Here is a 26861-nt window from a genome sequence, read left to right as displayed (position 1 = left end):
TTCTTATCTAATAAATTTGAAATTTATCAGCTGTACATTCATTTTTCGCTCGATCGATCTTATAATCTTCGTATTATATCTTACACACTGATGTACTTATTTACTGTTCAAATAACAAATTATATTTATTTATTAATAATCATGTTATAGATTCAATATGCGGAAAGTAAGTTACCTACGACAATACTTGTGGTTAGAAAATACATTTAATTGGGAGTTCGTATGCATAAAATTTCCTTTAAAATTGTAACATCTTTTGTAAATATATGAACGATTAAAAATATCAGTACCAATCTTAAATGTAACTATTTATTAGAACCATTATTACTTCAGTTATAATATGAATCACTATTCCGTTGGAACAACTCTTGATAGATAATATTAATTATCAACCATTATACGTATCCGCAGAGATAACAATAGAATCGTTTGAAAAGTTTCCTGTGGAGATTATGAGCGCAATTTCAAAGTTCTTTCAATACAAGCAGGAAACAACCAACTACATAAAGTGTAAGAAAAATGTTCAACTATCCTCAGTTGAACATCAACCAGTGGTAGTACAAGAAATTAATTCTAAAGAATGAGTATCGAGAAAGCAGTAGAGAACGGGCGATATCTGTAAAAAAATACCTTGTATAATTTATTTACAGATTCGAGAGAGTTAATTAGAAAAATTTCAATTCTTCTAATGTCACCTCATATTTAGACACGTATTAGAGATAAAAACCGTTATATTGTTACTAACTTACACAAACGGTTCAGATGCAACCAATTCGCTAATAGCAATAAAAGAAAGAGAGAAAGAAAAGCATCTGTTCACATCTTTCAACTTTATTATGAATTCTTGAATACTCTTTATTTGAATTGAATGTCGAATTTAAAAATTATCCGCTCTGAAATATAGGAAGCAGAATAAAACGTGTAATTTTTTTGACAATTTAGAAGATAGGACGCATAGTCCCGTAAAAGGAGTGTCCATGTACCAGTAATTATCGAAACTTTTGAAAATAACGAAAAAAAAGACAAGATATTACGAAGTTTCAGAAACATGTCTGATAGATGACATACCGCTTATCGTTTTGATATGACGCATGTTTATAATTGCTGAAGAAAATCGATATGTGCACAGAGTCACCAGCAGATAAGGAGGTGAGTACATTACCGGTTCGTGCAGATCATAATCATTTCAGTAGCGATTTTATGAAAGAACAACTATTTTAACGACTTCTATCTCATACTTTAAAATTGAGATATTAATTCCATACGCTTCCAATTCTTTGTACATTCAAATAACAAAAAATTGTTAGGTACACCGATTAACTAAAAAAAAAAAAATTTGTTAACCGAGCTCCTCTTTAAAGACTGCATTCTAAATGCAATTAACAGTTCGATTGTAAAAAATATATAAATTCCAAAGAAAACATCTGCCGCGATTTATACGGCAAATGCACACTGGATAAAATATCTTGCAATAAGCTGCAATACGCATGTCTGCCCTACACCAGGACGGTGATCGGACGTGCTTCCTGACCCAGATGGGTATACGCAAGACGAGTCTACCATCTACCTACCAGTTACACCCACCTCACTGAAACGGGCGATGGAAAATCCAGATGTGCCGCGGCGCCTTTCTCGCGGGTGAGTACTTCAGTTACTTCGCCGTGAGGGACGAGTCCCAACCGACGGAGCATCCACGGGGAACATCGGGAAGGCGAACTCACTACGTGCGTGCATGCACGCTCACACTGATCCGTTTTGAATTTATTCTGGACCAGTTTGGTCAAATTTATAGATGAACCAGACTGCCCAGTCTCAGCCTGATTCAATTTCGCCCTACGAATTTGTCTCGGACTATCTTGGGCAAATTAATAGGTGCACCAAACCTCCGAATCCCAGTGTTTTTCAATAAGACCAGAGTCCCGTTAGCCGCCGGGCAAGCCCGACGCCCAGGTTTCACCACGAGGAGGTGGGGATGGCACTTCCTGGACACCCAGTTTCTGGAACCCCTGCAATACGTATTTCTTCCTCGTTTATATCCACTAAAATACTGCTATTTAATAAATTTCTCTTCTTATTCCATATTCATAAATCAAATTTAGTACTGGCTGAGCGACGGTGCATTAAAAAATCGTCGCCCGCGCGCTGCCAATGCAACCTTATCACTTGTTCGCTGCAAATCGCTCGTATATCAGACACGTTGCAAGTACGTGCAAATCTCACGATATCTCGCAACTTACAGCGGTGCGTCGTTATCAGCGAAAGCGTGAGCGCGAGCACGACTAACGAACCGAACACCTGACCAAAACCGAAATCGGTCGGTCCGTCTAGGCTAAACTGGTGAGGAGCACAAAAGAGGAGCGAAGGATAACGGCGCGGGAAAGAAATACAGATAATGCTAGGGAGCCGGAAACGAAGTAAAGACAATAGACTGTCGAATCTCTGCGTCAAGTCGCCGTTCTTTTGTCTGCGTTTCACGACGTCGACGGAGACGTCACGTTGAACAGAAACGATTGGGATCGCGGAAAAGAGAGAGTCACGTACGCGCAGCGGCCGCAGGGAAGAAACGTTTTTAACAATCGGCGATCCAGTCGATACACCGTAAAAACGACCTCCTCCACGACGAGATCACTCTGCATTGTAAGTCTTTCCTTTATTCTAAACACGGATCTTCACAGATCTCCAACTTTTTCGCGTCTCGTTATTTAGGCATGTGTGATTAAGGATTTTCTTCCCGAGATGTGTTAAATGTTCCTCCTCTAATAATAGTCTGTACGTACAGATTATTCGATAAACCAGCTATTACATCTCTCTCTCTCTCTCTCTCTCTCTCTATATATATATATATATATATATATATATATATATATATATATATATATATATATATATATATCGAATATAATAGTATTAAAAATTACAATATAATGATACAATGACTAATAATTCACTAAACAGCAAGTAATTTCTATAACAAAAGGATTGTAGATCACCGAGTAACGATAAATTTCTCTTAAAAATTATTTCAACGCCGCGATTGATAGTTGCATATATTAACGCAATAATATGTAACGGATTGCAAGAGCCACCACCGCTAATATCGGATATGAATGAGCTTCTCTATGCGTTGCATGCTTGTTTGATGGGTTTGAAATTTGGCTTCACGTGAATTAGACGACTGAATTAAACTCTAGGAATTATATGCTTGTGATACTTCGACAGCAAGAAGACGTAAAATGATATAATTATGCTAAAATGCAGCACAACATAAGTATGTATCTTGATCAATAAATTTCAAAACGAGAAATTTTTAACTGCTGATATTATTTCATTTTTATTTTTAATGTCGTTACATGTATCAATACACTAATTCTATGAAACGTCAGTATATGCTTTTATCAGTATATGTACGTATATATAAATTTTAAACCTTGTTTATTTTTTGATTTGTTTATATATCGTTTCAACTTTCATTTTTGTGAATCACAAATTTTATCCGCTATCATCGAACGTCTAGATTTTTAATTCGTACGTTGTAACTTCTTCGAAGCTTAATGAACTCCCAATTGGGGGCTCTCAACTGCCTTCAACGTCACTACAAATATGGTGACGCTAATATACAATTTTGCCGATATGATTTTGAAATCACTGAGGAATAAAAAACCTTTCTATTTTATTAGAAATGTTTGCACACTTATCACGTTTCATTTTCTTTTATTATTATTTTATTCCAATGAAATACTCTATTTCTTTCAACACAACAGAGGTAGAGATAAATAAGAGCGATAATTAATTTCACCACATTTGTGTTTCAATATTTTCTTGTTTTTTCACCTTTGGCTATCTCGACCTTTCTTTTATTTTCCTCGAAATTCACTTTTAAAAGCGTGATATTTGAACAGGGTGTTCATTGTGCTATGTGAAGCCAAATGAATATAAAACATTCGCTCGCATGGAGAAAAATAGAAAAACCAAACTCGAATTAACCAATCAGTCAACGTAAAATATTCCCGCTCCTTTTAATGTTTTCTTTTTTCTATTTTTTTACTATTTTACGTGCCTATGTATAACTGTACTTTTTCACCTACGGTAAAAAGCATATACAGCATTGGATGAAATGCTTTGAACGCAGTTAAAACTAATCGATTGCTTTCAATTCACGACAAAACTTGTTTTTTGATTTTAGAATCTTTTTTTTATTTAAATTTCAACTTTGATTAATATTTCCATCTATCGTGACGGGTTGTCTTCAATCGCATGGAGTAAAAACACACTAAACAATAAGCATTGACGTTTACAAGAAATTATATGCTTTTAATTAACATGGCACTGATGATAGGATTAAATTTCAATAGATACGTGTAAATACACGTATATGTTAAACTGTAATATATTTTCCGAATTAACGATTATAATTGATAGGTACCAACTCTATTAATTCTGCGATATATTTTATATAGCGAGACGGAAAACAACAATCACAAATAGCTCTTGACAGCCAATCGTGAAAAAGATTTAATCACATAAATATTGATGCACTTGCGCGTAAAGAATGATAAGTACCAATTTGTGTTTAAACGCTTTGTGTCCAAATTAACTTGAACCCGAAAAACTATTTCTTAACTTTACCTTACCATTACAAAGTCAAGTCGCTGTTCTGAATAAAGGAACAACTAAAAAATGTCAGTGTACTCAATAAGCTGTTATTACGCATTAGAAATTGTATTTTGTGTTCTTCTATGTATGATGATCATCACTGTAGATCACGTGTAATGTTGCAAGTTGAAATTGCAAAAAAAAAAACTTTACTTAACAACATTTACTTAGTGTTATGTATATTTTATCAGACAATGTAGAAATACGCATCATAAGTGCGTGTTACAAACAAAAAATAGTAGTATATTAATCGTACAAGATTGTAGCGATACCTATACGGGCTTTCACGAGACGCGGTTTTCTATTGTCCTTGTGTTAAACAGCTGAGAATTGGAGAGAGTTTGATGAATCTGAAACGACAACCTGCCCAACAGAAATTCTACGGATAAATGAGAAGAAAACGACCCGCGGCGAACGTATGACCCAATTGAAACAATTTATCAATGCTACACAAAGCGTGTGATCCGCTCTAAAAAGGATAAATAACAGATAACGAAAGATAAGCTACAGGCCAACAACTTATCGCTAACGTCAAAAATTTCGAGAAGAGTGCTACGTGTAAATGTTACTTTACGTAGATGCGTTGCAATAGCCACGTAAATAAGAACCGCGATCTCGCAATTACGCTACGCTAATGAATATCACTTAGAAACCAGTTTTCAACATTTCATCGATACGCGGAATCGTAAACTTCATTTACGTGTGACCGGTCAACATCGTGCAGCCATTTTTATAATAAATACTTAGAAGACTCGATACTGTGCAATAGAGTTCTCGATTTGTTTCGGGCCGTGTTTATTCCAACAATACCAAAAAACTGTTGTCTTTCAAATAAAGAGTAATAAAGAGAAATGTTATAAATGAATCTAGTTATCAGCTGAGTTGACAAACAATTAATATGGTAGTGTATAATCATTTTTTATTTCGATCACGTTCGATCTCCTTTGAAAGAAGGGATATCGATCATTGTTTTCCAAATCTCGCTTTCTGACGTAATATATGCGTGAGATACTTTCAAGTGAATAGTTGATACAGTTCCCTGCAATTTTTTATCCATTTTTATTCATGAAATAACCAATTGTCGCAGAAATGTCAAAAGTGAGGAGACATACAGAAATATTTAACAAAAATTTGATCGCATAATGCAAGTAGCCACGGTTTCTCTCCCCCCCCCCCCCCCCCCCCCCCCCCCCTTCTTTCGCTTAATACTGACAGTATTCGTAGGATCTGATCGTAAACACGTGATCATAGGATCTAATACGCACGCGCAGATTATCGAGCGGGCGGTTTGCTGCCAATCTCGCACGTGTGTTCAAATGAATCTAGTTGCGTTCCAGTAGTTTCCAGTGTCCGCGAAGAATTTACAGTGGTATCATAGTGTTACGATTGTTGTGCTAGATCTAGTCAACGGCGGGTAAAAAGGACTATAAAGCCAGGTTAACTGGTAAGTAATCGTGGCGAAATCTAACGTCGGGTTTGGTCGAAGCGAAAATAGCGAAATCAGGTTATAGCACGAGCCTCGCAAACGACCCACGTGTGGTGAAAATATCTGTTTTACATATCTGACACGACTTGCCACGAACCGATATCTAAGCCTGTTGCATAGACGTCACGAAATCGTACAAATTAGTAGCAGAAATATACCTGCCGCAACTAAAGATATACCAGCTGTTAGTTGTTTTGTTTATCCTCGTTAATAACGTACCACTGTTCTTCCGAAATGCTTTCTCAGCGATATTAAGAAATTTACGCGATACGTCTCTGATTAATTGTTTCGCCGTCCCGTTCTTGGCACGTGCCCCCCGTTACGTGTAGACATTATTAGGTAAAGGGAAATCTTGCACACGGGTAGAAAGCATACATTTTTCTTAGATGAATGAGAGAGTTAATTGTAAAGTGTAAGGTAAGATACGTAATCAGAATTATTAGCTGTGCTTTAACCAGAGTCTTACGTTCCGAGGTGTTTGTGTACTGTATTGAATCTCAAGGTCGACCTTGCCGATACCGTGTATAATCTACTCTACGCACATACCAAAATATCTCGCCCTTGTACAAAAACTGTATGATCGTTCTAAACATTTCCTAACAGAAAACTCAAATTAGAAGTTTATCATTTACTGGAATATTTATGTACATTCCAAGATTAATATATAGTTTAAATTAATTAGTTTTCTCTATTCAGAGTGAAGAAACATGATATATTTTATACATTAATATCATTTTTCGCTAGAATGTATACACGCGCCCGCGCGCGTATACTTCATTACATGCGTGTTTTCACTTTATTTTTATTTCTAATCCAATGTAAAGTATTATTATTCATTCATTTAATTAAATTTCCATGTATCGTTTTTGCAGTTTTCTAATTTGACAAAATGGTTTCATCGGCAACAGTGGAGAATGAAAAAAGCAGTCCATCAAAAAAGACTTCAGCAGCAGGGATTGCTCCTGGTAATTATCGTTTAGTCGGTTGGGACATGGATACTACAGGAAAAAAAGTTATAGATGAAATATGCCAAATAGCTGGATATACACCTAGTTCTAGTTATTCTCAATATGTAATGCCTTGTAAGGATCTTAATCCTCCAGCCATGAAAAGACATAATATGAAAATTGTAACTATCGGCAAATTTCGTGTACTTAAAGATAATAAAACTAATAAGGTACTGCAATGATTTCACTTATATAGTCGATGGGTCCATATTTATTTGTAGTAAAATATATAATTCTATAATTTTCCACAGGCGTTAAAAACAAAGAGCGAAGTATATGCATTGACAGATTTTCTAACATGGTTAGAATCTATTAGAGGGGACGCTGCGGATGGTATAGTATTGGTTTATCATGAACCACGTAAAGTTATACCTGCTATGTTACTTGAATCTTTGAAAAAGTATAATCTTCTGGAAAGATTTAAACAAATTGTAAAAGGATTTGCAAATGGATTTAATGTTGCTGAAGTGAAATGCGCAAATACATCTCGTGCATTTTCTCTTAGGACATTATCTCGCACTTTATTTAACCAAGTAAGGAAACTTTGTGAAATGTATAATTATTGTACTTTAACAATAAATTTTATTTGTTAATATGTATGTACAAGTTCGTTATAATAATTTTAATGTAAATTTATCTTAATTTAAGGAAAAACAATTGGATAATGCAAAAGATAGAGCATTACTGGCATTGCAAATAGTACAACATTTAAGTTCGCTAGAAGTAACAAAAGGAAATGAAGCAAATGGTACTGGTGATAGTGACAGTGCTATGAAAAAAACTGCAGAATTCATTAGGGAATTCGTTCAACCGGTAGAAATAGAAGAACAAGAGTACGCAGGTATATAAAAGCAATTACAAGTTGTGTTAAAAATATTTTTTTAAGTTCCATAATTTCATACATCAACATTATTTCAGAGTTAAAAATAGTGTATGAACGGCAAAATAGTTTAAGACCTATTTTCGGAATTCTCTTCCGTGCAAATCGTCGAGAACGTCAACATGCTAATCCTTTACGGCGGTTACTCGCTGAAGCAGGAATAGAATATGCTCAGTTACAAGTCAGTACAATATAAAAACCACATATATGCGGAATGTTTCACAGAACTACGTAAAGTCTTAACGCGCTGCTAGTCCTTAAAACGATTACGAATAAAAAACTATTTTATCAAGAAAAAATTAACTAGTTTTACATATCTACATTACTTTTATGTATTTTTGTGCTCTTGAACCTGTTGCAACATGTAACTTTCACTGTCTAAAGTATTTTTCTAATTTCTATTGTTTTAAGAATTCATGCATATTGTACTCCATTCGATTGCACGAAACACCGCGAAACACTTAATTATTTTCATTACAGGAAGCCTGGAACAACGGAAAGAAAGAAGGCTTAGAAAAGTTAATCAAAGAAAAATTACCTGCAGTTGAAAAGAAAAAAATAGAAGATGTGCTGATCATTGTTGAGGGTTATTTTGACCCTGCTAAGAATCCGAAATTTAGAGTACCAGGAAACAAGCATGAAATAAAAATGGAAAAATCGCAGATCAATGATGACAAGGAAAATAATAATAAGTGTGATTCAGGTACCGACAGTCTGAACACTACTACCTCTAATTCACCGCTTAAAATAAACTCTGAATCTTCTGAGATCAGTACAGTTATAGCAGAAGAATGAGAACTGTACGGTTCGATCTTCAGTTCTTCCTTTCAGTGCCTTTTAACTAATTATAAGATCAATATTTTTGTTATCAATAATTGAATTTATAATCATTCCGTTCATTCTTATCATAACGTTATTCTAGTGAGATAAACAAAGGGTGTTATTTGTTGCAGTATTGTATTTAAGTTTTTATTTCCTTTATAACAAAGTATATGTTATATTTTTGTAGGATACAGAACTCAGTTTAGTTAACAAAAACATGTACAAATAACACATTAATTATTATTATTACTATTATTATTATTTTTTTATTTCTATGATAAGATATTTAATATTCGTTTTGTTTAACGGTTAATTTTATGTTTGTTGATTTTTATTTAATCAGATTATTGTTGTAACAAGTGATTGTTTAGAGACTGCCGACATGGAAATGCTAAAAATATTTGTTTTTCATAATTTCTGAGATTTAGCATACGAGGTTTTTTCTTTTTTACTTAATTGCTAGTGAATTTTGCGTACAAAGTATATAGTGATATCTAAAAAAAAAATATATATATATATATACACATTTGTACGAAAAAAATTCGAGCGAATTGTGCACACTTTGTTGCATTTATACGTCAAATGTAGTTGTATTGAACAACTAAATAAAGACTTTGGTATTATAATTTTTCACTTCGATCATTAACCTTACGATATTTTTCTATTATTGCTTGTCTCTATATCTTTTTTATTAGGATTGTAGAGCATAATATACTGGCAATTAAACTATGTAACACGCAACATTCTTTTATATTCTAAAGCAACGATGACGACGACACGTTTAAAGGCAAAATAATAGCAAACTTCAGCATGACTTCTATCTGTTACGAAATATATTTAAAATCTACACAGCCATCAAGAAAAAGTTAGAAATAAATTTATTACGTGAATACTTATGCAGTGGTCCTCTGTATCCGCATATGGATTCCCATAAACCATGCCAAACGCGTTGAAGCGTAGAAAAGCGTGGTGCAGCGCGTAGAAGATTAAAGTATTTACTTGCTAAAAAAAGTGTATCAACGTGGATCAGTTTAGAGCTGGGTAAAACGTAATTGTTAGGACAGAAGTTTACAAAAAGATGTAATAGATTAATGAAAGAAATATGATCCACTCAATAGGAAAGAGAAGAAATAATATTTATTTCTACAACTATATTTGAATAAAGAATTAAACGGGAAATATTGGAACGTAGAAGAAAATTTTAAGAAATGGAAAGAAAAACGCTGGAATTGGCAATGATCTAACAATGAGATATTGTAACAAGTTTGAAAGACTAAAAACGTCAGTAGACGAATTGCAAGAAGGGAAGAAAAAGTTTTTGTTAGACTACTGTGGAGAGTATTTAGTAACGTGATATGTAAACGCTCTTTTGCAATTTCATTGCTCCGTAATCGACTATTTTTCACGAGTCTCGGATTTCTGCGTCGGCGGAATTTCTTCCGAAGACTTCCGACTAGCTATCGCTCATTCGTCTCGAGTCTATGATTCATGGCCGGGTAGATAAATGAAATACAAAGTTACCACTATTCTGCGAACATAATTATACGTATTAAAAAATACACAAAAAAAGCATGAACAATGATTAGAATTAATTTTTATTCAACATTTAACTAATTCCTACTCAGCATTTACATCGCTCGTTTTATTTAATACTTAGAATGTTTGTTTATTAAATTTAAAAATTTGCTATAAAAACATAAAGTCATAATTAAAAATGGATCGTCGATAACATGAAATTTACAGTTTCAGTTTCCATCATCAACACTGCAGTAAGCAAGTAACGGATACATCTTTCGTCTTGAAGCGTAACAAATGATAACGGTCAACGATTATTGCTAAAACTTCCAGCTAGTGAGGCTACGTAACAAGCGTAATTAGAAACAATACACGCGTACCACCGTTGAAACGGATACTTCGTTAGGGGAGCGCACGATGGAGAGAACCGGTAGAGCAGGGGAACGATTCGATTTTCATGAAAAAGCTTGGATCACTAGCGATTATTCACTAGGGACCCCAGACAGGCAGACAGACAGGAGATAACGGAAGAATCTAGGTGCATTTGAACGCACGCGACATTGTACTGTGCTACGCTGACACTATTAGTCGTTTGGCCAATGCCAGATAAAATGACGACCAACTCACTTTTTACGCAGGCATCTGACACGGCTGATGAAAGCAACGATCCTTGGTGAAAAATAAAAAGCTACGAAAACTAAAACTTGGTTACTTCGGGCAACAGTTTCAGAGAAGAGGAGAGAAGAGGATCGAGTTATTCAGAGCATTAAACTTGTTAGCTACGGCGACACAACATATTCTACGATAAAAGTAAGAATACAAAACACTTCGTTGTCATGACATTTCGTTGAAATGTTGAAGAGCCAAAAAGTTACATTAAGAATAAATAAATCAATTTTGTTCTTTTCTCCTTTTCTATATGAAATAAAATTTATTAAACGAAAACAGTAGAATTAGCTAAATCAACAGTATCTGATTAATAAAATATATTTTATAAATAATAATTTATAATTGATCATTTAAACGCACGCGGTAAAGTATCCCAATGTGTCTGATCGGGTATACTCTGGCATTGACCCAAAATCGGCGCACCGGAAAAGTCAGCAACCGGCTAAGCAATTCGCCTTTTATGCATGTCAGAATCACGTACTGTTTCGCGATTCCGCCAATTCACTGAGGCTTCCTAGATCGGAATGCCGCAGCGAGTGAAAGAAACCGAAATGAAATTTTGATTCCCAATAAAAATACTTCATGCGCAATAAATGTTGCTATTCTACTTTTAACGACTGCATCCTCTTCCGGTCGAATCAAACAGAGAAAACATGCAGGTGTAGCAGCACTCACTATTCAAGATAATTGCTTCGATTTCTTTTGTGCTGTACCTATGCTATTATTCTCTCGTTAACTGAAAATTCAAAGGTCGTCTGTTAACAGTTTGTTAAACTGTACAAGACAACAATTTTAGAGAATGCTTTGGTTAAAATTTGTCAAATTTTTAAAGAAAGAATATGTAATAAATAATAAATGTCTCAGATTAATGAAATATCGTAACACTTTATTAATTAGTAATTTTGCAAAATTCTCTTAAACCACCCATCTCCCTAATTAATTTTTATCATCTACATATTATCGAACCATCTAAAAGAGTCCAATTATAATTGAATAACCTCCACGCAATAACACTAGATCCATTTGATTTTACTCCGATGAAATAAATTATAACTCGGAAATACCCTCTAAGGGGGAGAAAAAACGTGTCCCTGGGTAAATTGCAATCTAAAGATCGTATAACACAATTATTGCCTATGTAACACTTTGTATATTTAAAGGCAGGAAATTTCTACTACATGCTATACCAAGCGAACAACTACCACATCTTTTTATTCTCCTAAAGAATCAAACAATTAAAAATTATAATATTTAAAAAGGACTGAAAAGGAAAGAAATCGGAACAAGCAAAGAAACGAAGCAGTGTCCACTCGAGGCCGTTGCTGCCCACGAAGACAACGCGAGGTAAGGATGGTTGTTAGCGGAGGCAGCAAGCATGCATTAACAGTACTCTGGATGAGCCGGTGGTTCTCTGGTTCCTTGGTTCCTTGGTTTCCGTTTCTCCCCTCCAGGAGAAGATACCCGTTGGAGGAACATCTACCACGGAGGGAGAATCTTTCCGTAGCACACGCGTCTCAGTCCATCGGGAATCTTTGTCAAAATTGTATCCCCCTTGGTGCGATCCTTCTTCCCCGAGAAGTGTGTTCTCGCGTGTTCCGCGGTTGCAATCAACGATATAAGAATAACAAGAACGAAACGCCTCGAGGAGGATCATGTGGATCGTCCTGATCGCCGGATTTTGCACGGTGAGTGTTAGCTGCAGATATTTAGTTAAAAATGATCGATCCCGAGTTCGAAAACGATCCTTTCATTAATTACATGGTAAGATTTATACGAGGCCATCATCTCGAAATACTACCAAGACAATTTACGAACGCATGGTTAACCGATTTTTCGACTGAATTTATCAAAAACTGTTGGACGATATTTATAAATTCTGATCAACCCCTCACCCATCCGACCCCTGTATGCAATTTAGGTAATAACGATTTTCTGTGCGGTTACGGCATCCTCTCCGCAGACCGCATTTTACACCGAGATGTTAATTTAAATCCCCTTATGCGCTCGTTGCATATGGTACTCGATCAAACTTTTTCAATTTCCTCTTTTCTTTTAAATAATAGCTTTAAGAGTGACGAACATTTGAATCGAAACTCTAAAAAGGTATAGCTAAACATTCGATCTGATAATTAAAAAAAATGAAAGTAAACAAATAAGTGCATCGTATATTTATTTCATATAATCCAATAAGTGTATAGCACAAGTTTGTGGAGCTATGTGAAACCGTATAAAATTAATGGAAAAAATATGAAATAAAAATGAAGTCCGTTTATTATTTCTCACATTGATATTTTCAACGACCGAAACAACATTTAACTTGTCTAAAATTTTATACGTAAGAGCGAGTCAACGTGCACTTCCCAAAATGTCAATGAGAACCAAAACATCGCGGTTTTATCGTAAGCGAAAGAAAGAAAAATGCATTATCTAGGAATAATTATGCATGCATTTTAACTTCCCGTTAACTTTCCGTGTATGAATTAAATTGGCGCGCACCGCGCGCGTCTAACACTTTGCGTAAACTCTTTCCGGTGCGCAGCATTAACCACATCTTCGTCCATTTATCTTCAAATCGATTTAGTAAAAAAATATTTCATAAATTTTCTGACGGCCTTATATTTTTTTCAAACGTACGATTTACACAATATATGCGCGTGAATGAAACAACTTACTTAAATTTATCACGTGGAAGAGTAAGCAATGATTTTCAGGACTGCGATTCATAGTAACAGAAAAAAAACATGATCATTTTACAGCATGATTTTCGGAAGAGTTAAATGTTGCTCCCGCTTCGATAAGCAGCAATTTATAGGATGTAAATACAAAGCAGCCGGTACGTTGTTCCAATTTCGGCCGCCGAGTTTGCCATTACTATTACCGCTATAATCATTTCTATTACTATTCGCAGCTTTAAAGTGAATTGAATATTTCGCAATGCGCGGGTCAATTTCTCTCTCTATTCGGTTCGTTTGTTGGGCGATCGAAATAAACATTAACGTTTCGATAAAAGTTCTATTAACCGGTAGCGATCCATAGCTCGCCGTTCAATTTGAAACAACGCTCGATCAAACTTTTATTGACTCCGCGAATTGAATATTTCGAACGTCACTATCGCGCACAGAGTAACAGGGACCCCTCTTATTTTTACCGTTCAACGTTTTGGGATTAATTGTTGGACATTCCAATTCCACTGAATTTACGTCGATCCACTCGAAGGCAGAATCTTTTATACATATATTATATTTCTGATCGTTTACATCACTCGCAATACCGTTAAAGTCACTGGCTTTTACCAGAAACAGTTTCCAGGATTATAGAGAATTGTAAATAATGTAAAATAAAATCAAACATATTAACTGACGTTTGACTAAGATCAATTCATCAAACGTTTCCGCTTAACTTAATAATCATTGTTCTTGGAATTATTACATACACCTATAAATCAAATTCATAATTTAATAATACTAATAATAATTACTTGATCTAGTAAAAGCTGAATTTTATTCAATGTATACGGTATCGTTTTGTACGTTTTTCTATCATTACAATGTTACACTACGTTAAACTGTTTGACAAGGCATATTAAATGATAAAATAAACTTTCCGAGATTTGAAAAAAAGAAAACAAACGGCCTAATTTATTTTGCTATTTATTTATGTGATAAGATATTAAATGAAAATGCAAATGAAAGAATATATGCAACTCGGAACGATTATTCGTATCCACTCGCATTACGTGAATAGGATACAGTTTTTTAGAACTAGAAAATTCGAGAAAACTATTTAGTTTCGACGAAAAGGATTTCAAAGTACGACATACTTTTAACAGTAAGTATCGAAGTATAATAATATTAAAATATTAAATGTTTCCTGGCTGTGTTTACAGCTTTATGACGTAATAGTTGCTAATAGAGTAATAACGCAGAAGAATCTATGAATTATTTATAATTCCGTATATCTTAAATACCACGTTAATTATATATGCTAACATTGTTGTTGCTCTTTTGCTAGAGTATTTCAGAATCCACAACCATTTCATATCCGTATTCGCTCGAGATTTATAAAATAAGTCCAATTACAGTTTAATAGTTATGCAGTGAAAGTAATTAAATCAATAATCTTATTTATAAAAGGTTCGCGTGCATATTATATATAAATACATATAAAGTGTTTCCGGTTTCTCGCATACGTTAATAAACATTTACCAACATAACTGAGAAGTTGGTCTCGATAAATGAATATTCCGCTCAATTGATATTGCATTATTAGCTACGATCTACTGCGCTATATATTTTATGCGCACCATCATGATTATGTTCCGGTTAACGTGCCATTTAAATTTAATTGTTATTTAACGAAATAATTGGTTAAACAGACAACTATTGCGACAAATGATATATCGAAAGCTTTATTACCAATGATTCATTCGATTCGTACATACCTGAATATTATTTAAATAAAATTATATTATATATTTAAACAAACACTTCTATAAGATGCATTTCTTTTTTTATCCCAAATTCAATCTATGAATTTTGTTCTTATCATTTCCGCGATGCAATACTTCAATTTAACAGAAAAAAATTTTATTCGTGATAAAACGTTCAAAGATTTCATTTTTCAAAATACGTTATCTTTTCTGACACCTATCTCTTTATGCTTACAGTATAGTAATTAATTTTTACTCGTGCTTATCTGGTAAACAATTTAAACGATAAATGTTTTACGGGATATTTCGAAAGATATTTTATTAATTAATAAATCCTATTTGTTTCTACGTTAAAATTATCCTCGAGATAAAACACAATCTTACTATTCTGTATTATTCTCAAAAGATTAATCAGAGACGATAACAATCTTCTCATTACTTCTTACTACTAAGTATAGTAGTATTTTAAGTATAAAAGGCTAGAATTGCACGGAAATAAGAATTGAACATCAAATTAAATGGCACTTGTTAAGTACTGTCACAGAATCTGACAGTTGGAAAACAAATCGAAAGTATAATCGAATTGGAAAACTCAATTGACCTACCTCGAGCAAGTCGGTAGTAACCATGACCTGTACCGCGATTACACGTTTGGTCGAGCGTACGATGAGCAACCTCGCTAGTACGCGTATAACGAATAGCTTGGGCAGTCACCAGAGCGTTTCTTTACCTACCGTTACTCCTATAGAAGCCTGTTCCCCTCACGCGTTGGTCACCTTATTTCATATCAAAGCCTCCTGCCGCGCTGGATGTCGGTATTAATTTTACAACGAGACCGTATTATAGGCTTTCTGCGAAAACACGCGAAAGGATCTAGGCAAAGAACGATACTCGAGAGAAGAAACGAGAAAAGAAAATATGTTAAATTCACAACGATCGTATTCTGCTTCTCATTAAGTTGTGCTCGAATTACAATATTCTATTCTTTCGATTATTTAGATTTCGTTTCTTTGCGGACGAGTCGTGTCCTCCGTCGGGATCGAACATGACGCAGATTTGAGTGAATAATCGTTTCGAATGTCGCATCGATGGGATGGTATACGCGATAGATAATCTAATAAACAATTTAAACGATAAATGGTTTACAGAATGTTTCGAAATTTCTGATGAAATCGAACTTTAGATAATGTACAGGAAATCAATCGAAGGTCTTGCTATCTATCGGTGCATTAATGCAGAAGACGTCGTTGATATTATTGTCTCGAAAAATGATTGATTAAAAACCTTTATTTCCTCTGTTTGCTCTTCATTCTGTCCGAAAATTGATAATAATGGAGTTACTAGGACAGACAAGTAAAATTTCCAAGCGTTCAAATAATTTCTATCAAAAATATATTTGGCTTACCCACTAAATTACTTTTGTTTCGTCTAACAACTTACCGTGCCGTCTAAAAGTACCATCTGTAACAGTACAGTTACAGACATTACTGTGTACACTGGATACGTACTTACCAACCATCAGAAGTGTCACTCGAGAAAAATTGCGTAGATGAATAGTGATACGTATTGTTTTAGGTTACAATCACCGTTGCCCAGGATTACGAGATCTCTGACATTCAGTGCAACGGCGCAGGATCAGCCGCCGATCTACTGACGGCGAAGATCAAAAGACCGGTCGGCTTCAGAGGGGCGCCGCTCTTTGCTGACGACAGATCCGCCAATCCGCTCACCGACATTCACTGCCAGATCAAGCCAGATCCCAACGATCTTCAGGAAGATAACTACTTCCTGAAGGTGACTGACTTCTCGAGATGCGGCATCCTGAAGAGAAACGTGAGTCATCTATCGATCACGGGATTTCGGTTCCCGCGTTCATCGAGATCCCACCCTCTATCGCGTTTAATATCTCGCCAATATATCGACAATTGACGAGATTGATCAAGATCTGATGAAAAGAAGTTCTCGCGCTATTCTTGATCACGTAATTTATACCATTTACTTCTTACTCCGTGGAGAATGATGAATAACCAAAGTATACGCTGTGTAACGATTGTAGATGTTAAATTTTCTAATTTACAATAAAGAGATCGAGAATCAAAATAATATTTAACAACTGTAGAGATAGTCAAAAGGTATTCAGAAACAGTCTGGATAAATTAATGACTAAGCGATATCAATTGTACCAATTTATAAAAGGACAGTTCTCTGTCGGATTCGTAGCTCACCAAATTACTCAACCTGTAAATAAAGAATTTTCCCAATAATCAAACAATACCATAGAATTATCAACTAGTGATAATACATATAAGATCATTGATCGTTCTATGTTATCTTCAATGATATAATTGCGTACTTATAAACTACATATAATCTCTTTCTATTTCATTTCATTTCAACTATCATAAATACACGCGTGCAATTGTAATTTTATAATTGTTCAAAGAAATATTACGAAATTATACATTTTCTACTTTAAAAGCAACATTTTGAACGATACGATAAATGGAACTTTACTGTTATTAGGGCTTCATCCACCTGCGAATATGGTTTCCAGCCTTTCCCGGTGTCGTAATGTTGGCCGATCAAGAATTGATTTTAATGTGTCGCCCACCTGAACCCACATTACTCCGACACAAAGCCGCCGGTTTTGCTGGAGCCTTGTAAGTCGTTCTTCCATTTATGAAAACAGACATAAACTGCAACTTGAATAAATCTTTGCCAGGTTCGGTGTTGTTCATAAAATAACAAATAAACCTACTTATTTACACACTATTGTTAATAAATAACAATCTTATATGTATATAGTCTTCATTTAAACTCGCGTGTAATCCAACGTTTGAATATTTTAAACAGAGTTAATACCCAAAACAATTGGCTACATGAAGTCGAAGGAGGAGATACGGGAGAATTTCACTTTTTACCACTGTTTCAGTCCGCACGGGGCAAGAGTGTCCGGAGTGGTTGAGGAGACTCCAGGTCGTCTCGAATATGAAGTAGCTCTTTACCGCGAGGCCACGGGTAACGTATCGGACGCATCGGGATCGCAGGCTGTCGATCAAGCGGTTCCCATCGGCACGAAACTTCAGTTAAGAGCTCGAATCAGTCCGGATAGCGCATGGAGTTACATTAAGCTGTTGGAAGTGACCGTTAGCCCCGATCCCGATCAGCCTCATGCACCAGGAAGTGTCGTGCTGGTGAAGGACGGCTGCAGAAATCGAGATTTCGCGTCAATAATTCCTCATCAACCGGCTCGCTACCGAGAGCGCAAGAACGAAGTGTTTCTCGATTTCGAAGCGTTCCTCCTCAGCTCCATGAGGGAACGATCAACGCTCTGGATTCACTCGCAGATTAAGGCCTGCATGGAACCGCAGGACTGCCAGCCGGTAAGAACATAATTTGCGGTCGAGCCTTCTCGTGGTCAACAACTGAACGAATGGCTACAAAAAACATTCTCCCCTTTAAGTCCGCGCGATGACTTTCAACAAGCTTGCGGCTTTTCGAATCATTGTTTGCAACCCCTTATTTTTTTCCATGAAAACAAGATCGATACGTTACGATATGTTTTGATTACTGACATGGGATATTATTCAACGAGTAATTCCAAGTTAATAATAATAACAAATAATATATAATAACAATAATAATAATAATAATAGTAATAATAATAATAATAATAATAATAATAAATTTCAAATGTTTGAATAAGAAATTTCACTTACTGTAATTATAATTCTGCTTGTAGACGAAATCAATAACTTATATAATATAAATGTTGACTATTTGAAAAATATATTTGTTCTTTATGAACATTTTAAGTATTAATAATTTACCTAAAACTACTTTGCAGGATTTCTGTCTAGATCTTTTTGAACCATCGGGACACGGGAAAAAGAAGAAAAGATCTGTCGAAGAAGCATCGAATGAGCTTGCCCCTAAAATTGCCCGTTCAATGAAAGAACACAACGACTCAACGGCGTACGCAAAATTTAAAGAAAATATCGAATACACTGTGATGATGCCTGATGGTGAGCCTGAAAAAAATAATAACTATACGTATATAAAATACAAAAGCATGCAATCTTGATATGTAAATTATAAATTTCACTAATCATTCGTTCTTTGTGCCTTCTAGATTTATATCAACAAGTGGCTGCTGGACTCGAAAATAGTTGCGGCAGTTTCCTTTACGTTGCAACCAGTTTAGGTGCACTTCTTGTATTATCAGCTTTGATTATGTGCTATCTAGCAACGCGGCTGCACAATTTATCGTCCGCTATACCGCAAAATAAATCGATTGATGAACTTGTACGAGATCGTACTAGAAAATATTCTGAACCAGCTCCAGGCTACACCGGACGATCCACAGTACAATAGTGAACTGTTTGTTGTTCGTGTGTATTTTATTATGCTCAATCAAAATGATCCAACTGTTTTCGTCGAATGAAACGTTATCATACAGAAGGTATTAAATTATATACTATCGGAATTAGATCGTAACGCATAAAATATTCATTTACGGAACTACTGCTATCTTTTGATTTAAAAATGCTTTATCTTTTAAGAAACAACACACATGTATATATACGGTCGACGTTATTCCTTAATACTTTTTGGGAATATGATTTCACTGTACTATTTTAAGGAAAATGCTGAACAGCATCAAATAGTGTTGAATCCATGTCCGAGTTTTTATACAGCATATACTAGAACAAAATAGATATGTTTTTAAACGAATACAGATGCAATCGAAACATTGAAATTGAATATCAAATAAATATTTTTTATGTCTCGACCTAATGATACATACAATGTTAGTAGTTACTCGAGTTCGTGTATTTTAAGAGATTACTAAAGTAGGAACGCAAAGTCTCGGATATAATATTTATGTATTTATATATATAATTAATAGATTTGTATATACGCTTGTGTATTTTTTAAACAACAAATAAATCCAATAAGACTCGATAGATTTACTGCAATGAGTATATTAGAGACTGTTATTTACAATGTAAAAATCGCAAATGCAATTTACGAACCTTAGCAAACGCTAAATTTTTCACTGTTACTTATCTCCCAACGTATCATTCACTTTGCACGCGACAAGTTGCACATAAAATTAATATTCATTTATTCTTCGCGTCAAATACGCGAATTGTGACTTGCAAATCTACATCTTCGCTATCTCAACATGAAATAAATTTATCAAATGTGCAGTGCTATTACGTGACCTGAAACAGTATGTATGTAATCTATAATAATAAGTAATTCTAGATTAATTGTACCTCCACTATTCTATTACCTGTAGTAGTAAAATGCCGGTACAGTTGAACACGATGTATGGGGTTTACTTAGGTGGTTGTGTAAATTCGACAATGTATATACATACACGTGATTGAATATTTATTTATTGTTCATAAATGAATTTTCATTATTTAAAGTTTCTCCCACAAATTATTTAATCGAACGAGTAAACATATATAAATAAAGAAATATCACAAACCATTTAATTATGTACATGTTTGCATACAATATTATTTATTGTAAAGTAAAACATTACTACGTATCGTAATAATTTTAGCGATACGAAATCGTTTGTAAAATTTAAATCAATCGTCCTATTTCTAAACATTTTATACCATATCAATCTGCTATATTTGTACAAATGCAATATAATAGGAGACATGTTAACATTTTATTTGTACATGTATATGCACACATACATACACACACAAACCTATAATAATTAACTTTAATTGATTAAATTAAGATACAAGTACGAAACAAGTATTACACTCAAATTAATTTTTATGTATACACTCATAGAATATAAATGCATGAAATAGATTCACTTAAAATCTTCTTTGGTTATCATTTTGGTCCAACACAATTTAACGTTACATAGTAAATCATGGCGCACACACTTACAACTTATTCCATATTTGACATATTTCTGTTCATAAATATACATTATTTTTCTTGTACAATATACATGTTCGTTCGCATTAATTAAATATACGTACAGTGTAATATCGAATTTATAAATGTATTCTGATGTATTTGATAACAATACTGCACAAATATATTGTATGTATAATAAGTAAGTAGAGATATACTGCGCAATTCAATAGTATAAAAACACATAAATCGATCAATTTTTTTACATTCAAATAATAATTTTCATATCATTTAAAAATTTAATATGACATATTATCTTGATCTTTCTAACGTTTTGGCTTGGGACTGTCAGAAATAAATTATTTTTTTCTTTTAAATAGTGATAAAGAATTATTATGAGTACACATTCCAAAAAATGATATCTAATAAATTTTTAAATTATTAAACTTTAAAATAAAGAGAAAATTGAGCTTTAAAATAATTACAACATTCCTTAAAAGCAACTATTTAAAAGACAATGATATTTACATTTAAACATACAATTTGTATTTATAAACTTAATTATTATTTATATTTTATGATGCTGTACAAAAGAGAGATCTAGTTATAAATTATATAAGAAAATGACTATAAATTGAACAGGGCATATATGCTCTTGTTCTAAAAAAATTTATATCATTCGCTTATTATATATGTATGTAATTTTGTAAAAATAAATTGTCAGCAATAAAATAACAGAATAGACGAAAGTAAATTTTTTATACGTTAATAAAATCCACTTAAGAATTAAAAACATACAATATATTTTAGATAAAACATATATATATTTATATATGAATTTATTTATTTATTTATTTATTTATTTATATTTATATATTTAATAATGCTTACTCATAAATATTATCAAACGTGCAGTAACGTAAAAACAATTGCTTCTAAATTTTGTTGATTAATAATTTATAGATATTCACAATTTATTGTATACTCCTCATCGTTGTATTCATTTTCGTCGTCGAGTTACTGGGAATGAAAAATTATACTTTTGTATATTAATATTTTGAATATTCAGTATACTTACAAATATTTAAGCCAGGCATATATTTTCGAATTGTAATTAAATAATTTGAATATCAGTGTAATATCGAATTTATAAATGTATTCTACAAAATATGATTACCGCGCACTGTGAACAATAAAAAGTAAATTATTCAGTCCTTTCTTTTTTTTGTGATTTTACAAAAGCTTCATAAGCTTCCAGCTCTTTTTGTTCCTTTTTCAAATTTCTGTCTTCAAATTCCAACCTGTAATTAAGTTCTATGTCAAAATATTATAAGACTCCCTTGAAACTGCAAAACACATATGGACATTTTTGGTTCCCTTTTAATTTTTGTCACTAGGATGAAATAAGTAAAAACTATACATTATAGGGGAAAAAAAGCACACGTATGCACTGTTGTTATAAAATTGCAGTGTACCGACAGATGAATGATATAAAATTATAAAGTAGCATGCATAAAGGGATATTCATTACTCTAATGAGCTCATTTATTGAACTCTATTTCAATTTTTTTTAAACTGTTCAATTAACTTCAAAATACACTTTTATATATACCTAATTTTGAATATTTATCCTATAATAGGAGGACATTAAAAAAAAATGAATACATATTATATATTACTTCGATTAACTTTATAAAAATAATATTTGAAGCAAACAATGAAATATATTTTCAATTATGCTTATGTAGCACATAAAGATGACATACCTGTGAAGAATTATGCGTTTAACAATTTTTTCTGTTGTCATGTCATTACCACTGTCCACCAATTTAAATTTATTTTGTCTTTTAGGTTCAGCATATGGATCTGAACCATCTTCGCAAGGCACAATAGGGGTTTGACCATGACAAACGATAGATACATCAAAATGTTCCATAAGATCTTTAGTAACTTCATATGGTGCCCCAATTACCACTTCGTTAACATACTATGTACACATAAATAAAAAAGAAATAATATATATACGACTAAATTAATATTTTAACTAAACACCTGAACTAATACCTTATCTCTTACCTTGCACGCCAGTACACTTAACACTCTTTCATGAAGATTCATAATTGGATGATTACCACACCTGTATCGATTAACTACTGGATCTGTGTGTAGTCCAACTATGAGATAATCACCTTCTTTCTTTGCCACTTCCAAGAAATCTAAATGGCCAACATGAAAAAGATCGAATGCTCCAGTTACATAAACAATTTTGTCCCCAGGCTTTGGACTTTTCCCATCGCTAAATTGAATAATTTTTTGCGTAGTAGGTAAAAATTGTGAACAACCCGTCCACGGACTTCGAGCTGTTCGATCTTGACCCATACTTTTACTAGGTTCTCTGTCAACGCTATATTCGCTATCTCCTTGCTTAAAATGTTGCCGAGTCATTAAAAGCATACGTCCTACTAAATCAGTTGTTGACACTCCAGCTGTTCTTTGAACTTCTCTGCAAGAATTATGTGTATATTAAGGAAGTATTTCACATTATAGATCATGCAAACTTTTCAGTACTATACATAAAACATATATATTCAATGTAGGAATACTGTATTTAAGTAAAATATTAAAAAAAATTTAATATTGTTTCAAAATAAGTACATCAAATCGAAGGAGGAATAATTAATACCTAATTCATTGTGAAGAACATAAATTTCTAAGTACTATATATTGAAAAAGGCAGCGACTAAATAATTAATATGTTAATATGAATTCATATTTTCTAATTCAATCTTGCATTATTACATGTATACCTGTAACGACCTGCTGCCTTGACCAAATGATACGTGTCTACACCATCTGCTGTCATAGTGACATCATCTCCGTGAACACAAAAATCGCAATTATATTTATCTAGCGTTTCTAGAGTTGTAACATAGGGCGCTCCTTCAACCACCTCATCCACCCACTTAATACCACGAACCATCTTATATCTGAAATATATTTATAAAACTTGTATGTAACTTAAAAGTTTACACGAAATAGAAGTATATAAAATTTTTTTTTAATATTTCGACAATAAACAGATATGAATCACTTGTTCTAAATTAAAGGAATCATTTTAAATAAAAAAAAATTCAATTGTTTTTCTACAATAAAATTATACCTTTCTTGTTCCATGAATACTGGTGGTCCTTTATGTTTAGTAATCTCCTCATCTGTGTGTACACCCACAACTAGATAATCACCTAATGCTTTTGCTTGACGCAAAGAATTTGCGTGGCCGAAATGTACCATATCGTAACTGCATTAAAAACATAATTGTTTTCTGAGCTACAGATATAAAAAGTATTCGTGTGTTTACATCGTATCAATCCGCAGTTAGAGCAAATTTCTTTGACAATAAACGCGTGTCATATAAGTCCATATTTCACGATAACAAAATTCATTATCTATCTTTCTACATACATACAGGCGCAACAAAATATATCGTAATTTCAACCAAAAACTAAAAGATAAAAAAGCAGCGACTAATCATTATGTATCATTACTATGAAAGACAGACCGATGTGAATTACATAAAATAATCGCGATTGTTTTTATTCTAGCTATAATCTTTTATCATTATGTACATATATTAATAAATAAATATTACCTAGATGAAATCGGCATTTTATTAAGAAAAATAAACGAAAAACTAATCATTGATTTGAAACATGGGCATGTGAAGATTCAAATAAACGGGCAATGAAATTAAATGGACAGAAACTTACCATCCGTCGCACCATACTCTCACTTCTTTACGGTTTTCTGTCATGATGAAGAAAATCTGATATTCACAATACAGGAAAGGAAACAGTTTTTACTTAACAAATATTATCAATCAATTACCAACCACGGTACACCGATTCTCGTCGTCTACACTGTTCGATTCGAGCGTCATGCGTTTTAAATCAAGTATATCCCCCACTTCTCTCGCTAAATACACACATCCATATACCTATAACTACTACGTATACGTGGTATACGTGAAAGTGTATATAAAACCAACTTCTAAACAATACTTAACAATAGAAATCTTCTCCCCACTCTTCCAAAGTGTAAGAATGAAACGTATTGCAAGGTTTTTTTTATAAGAAATACATTTTATACAATTTTGGAATGACATCCGTATATATTATCCATATGAAATGATTTACAATTTAGTACTTTGATGGATTTAAACAAACTATACGCATTCTTAAATACGTATACCTTTTCAATCTCACAAGCAGATTTAGCTACATTTGTTAGTTGTAAACTTGAAAGTACATATAATTAAACATTCTTAAATTGGGATACATTTCTTCTGTTCCGTAAATTTAATGTAATAATTAATGATAAACTTTAATAGAAATATATTGGAGTAACCGTGTAATGTTTTAATACGATACTAGTACAGTGAAACATGGAGTACGTCGTTATTTATCGGATGGCATTGTACAATACAAAAATATTATGACAATTTCAGACCTACAAAATTTACTGTATTAATGACACATTAATACTTTACTTCTAAAATTCGAATCTAACCATTTAATTTACTCGGTTGATTTTAGAAAATATATTCACGCAATATTGTGAATACATATAGATGAATATACACATTAATACGTTATATATTAAATACTATAAAGGATGACTATGTCAATAATGTTACAATTTTCATTTTACTATCGCTAAAGCAATTAGACAGGCTCGCATAATTGGCAGTCACATTTCTATTAATGCAAAAATAAAAACTGTGCAAGATATTATATTGGAATGAATCATTAAGCTTTGACTTCATCGTATGATTTTTAAACCTCATAAATGCTTCAACCAATGAATAATATATCTATAAATCATAGTATCGATAACTCATATCGGTAAACATTATGATTAATACTTTATCAATAACAAAACTGTTAAACAATAAAACGTTCAAACAGCTGCATAATTGAAATATTGTATTGATAAATATAAGCTCTAATTCATGATTTTCTTCTTATTTTTTTTTCTTTTCAATGAACTTTATCTGCAGAGTACACTAAACTAATTATAACAATTTTCTACTAAAGTAATTTACTACTGCTTAATTTAATATTTTTGGATCCAATAGAAACTTAAATGTATAGAATTTACTTTCCGTACGAAGAAAGTAAACTGTGGTAATAAAATTTTTTGTTTAAATTTTATACTTATATTATTTTATTACATTTCTAATACTACACTGTATAGAGTTTCCATACTCTCCCAAATTTAATTTCATTGTATATTTCAAATAACACAAATAATTTTTGCACTTATTAGCTTAATCACAATCTTTTTTTTCTTTTTTTTAAAATTCAAAATTTCGTACTGATAAATTAACTAACCGTCATAGTGATCATAAATTGTGGACTTACATTCTTGTTATCGATATTTTCTACACTTTAATGTCCCTTAAAACTTTTTATTCAAAGGAACATTATTCAATTTTTTTACAAATCC

The 26861-nt window shown here is 33.0% G+C and overlaps 3 protein-coding genes across 3 annotated transcripts; 2 read left to right on the top strand and 1 right to left on the bottom strand.

Moving 5' to 3' along the window:
* Positions 1-2602: 2602 nt before the first annotated feature.
* On the top strand, positions 2603-9107 carry Exu (maternal protein exuperantia). Its single transcript, XM_076899053.1, has 6 exons — positions 2603-2637; positions 7012-7316; positions 7398-7679; positions 7795-7987; positions 8065-8207; positions 8507-9107. The coding sequence occupies exons 2-6, from the start codon at positions 7029-7031 to the stop codon at positions 8819-8821; spliced, it is 1221 nt and encodes a 406-aa protein (XP_076755168.1). The 5' UTR covers positions 2603-2637; positions 7012-7028; the 3' UTR covers positions 8822-9107.
* A 3421-nt stretch (positions 9108-12528) lies between these two features.
* On the top strand, positions 12529-19903 carry LOC143425957 (uncharacterized). Its single transcript, XM_076899052.1, has 6 exons — positions 12529-12717; positions 17037-17294; positions 17985-18121; positions 18394-18844; positions 19309-19486; positions 19594-19903. Exons 1-6 carry the CDS (start codon positions 12685-12687, stop codon positions 19833-19835), a joined length of 1299 nt encoding a protein of 432 aa, XP_076755167.1. The 5' UTR covers positions 12529-12684; the 3' UTR covers positions 19836-19903.
* Positions 19904-22486: 2583 nt separating this feature from the next.
* On the bottom strand, positions 22487-25263 carry Pect (phosphoethanolamine cytidylyltransferase). Its single transcript, XM_076899054.1, has 6 exons — positions 25124-25263; positions 24517-24654; positions 24164-24343; positions 23433-23859; positions 23123-23343; positions 22487-22657 (listed from the first exon to the last, which is right to left on the bottom strand). Exons 1-6 carry the CDS (start codon positions 25165-25167, stop codon positions 22561-22563), a joined length of 1107 nt encoding a protein of 368 aa, XP_076755169.1. The 5' UTR covers positions 25168-25263; the 3' UTR covers positions 22487-22560.
* Between the last annotated feature and the right edge of the window lie 1598 nt (positions 25264-26861).

Source organism: Xylocopa sonorina, chromosome 8 (assembly GCF_050948175.1).
Source record: "Xylocopa sonorina isolate GNS202 chromosome 8, iyXylSono1_principal, whole genome shotgun sequence".
Classification (NCBI taxonomy): Eukaryota; Metazoa; Arthropoda; class Insecta; order Hymenoptera; family Apidae; genus Xylocopa; species Xylocopa sonorina.
The sequence above is the reverse complement of the archived record's forward strand: the minus strand, read 5'-3'. Positions and strand labels throughout refer to the sequence as shown.

Coding starts and splice junctions, on each gene's coding strand:
- Exu (XM_076899053.1), top strand. CDS start 7,029: ATGGTTTCATCGGCAACAGTGGAGAATGAAAAAAGCAGTCCATCAAAA. Junction 7,680..7,794: donor CTCGCACTTTATTTAACCAA/GTAAGGAAACTT, acceptor TCTTAATTTAAG/GAAAAACAATTGGATAATGC. Junction 8,208..8,506: donor TAGAATATGCTCAGTTACAA/GTCAGTACAATA, acceptor TTTTCATTACAG/GAAGCCTGGAACAACGGAAA.
- LOC143425957 (XM_076899052.1), top strand. CDS start 12,685: ATGTGGATCGTCCTGATCGCCGGATTTTGCACG. Junction 12,718..17,036: donor TGATCGCCGGATTTTGCACG/GTGAGTGTTAGC, acceptor GTATTGTTTTAG/GTTACAATCACCGTTGCCCA. Junction 18,122..18,393: donor GCCGGTTTTGCTGGAGCCTT/GTAAGTCGTTCT, acceptor CCACTGTTTCAG/TCCGCACGGGGCAAGAGTGT.
- Pect (XM_076899054.1), bottom strand. CDS start 25,167: ATGACAGAAAACCGTAAAGAAGTGAGAGTATGGTGCGACGGATG. Junction 24,344..24,516: donor GTATTCATGGAACAAGAAAG/GTATAATTTTAT, acceptor AATATATTTCAG/ATATAAGATGGTTCGTGGTA. Junction 22,658..23,122: donor AAACGCATAATTCTTCACAG/GTATGTCATCTT, acceptor ACTTAATTACAG/GTTGGAATTTGAAGACAGAA.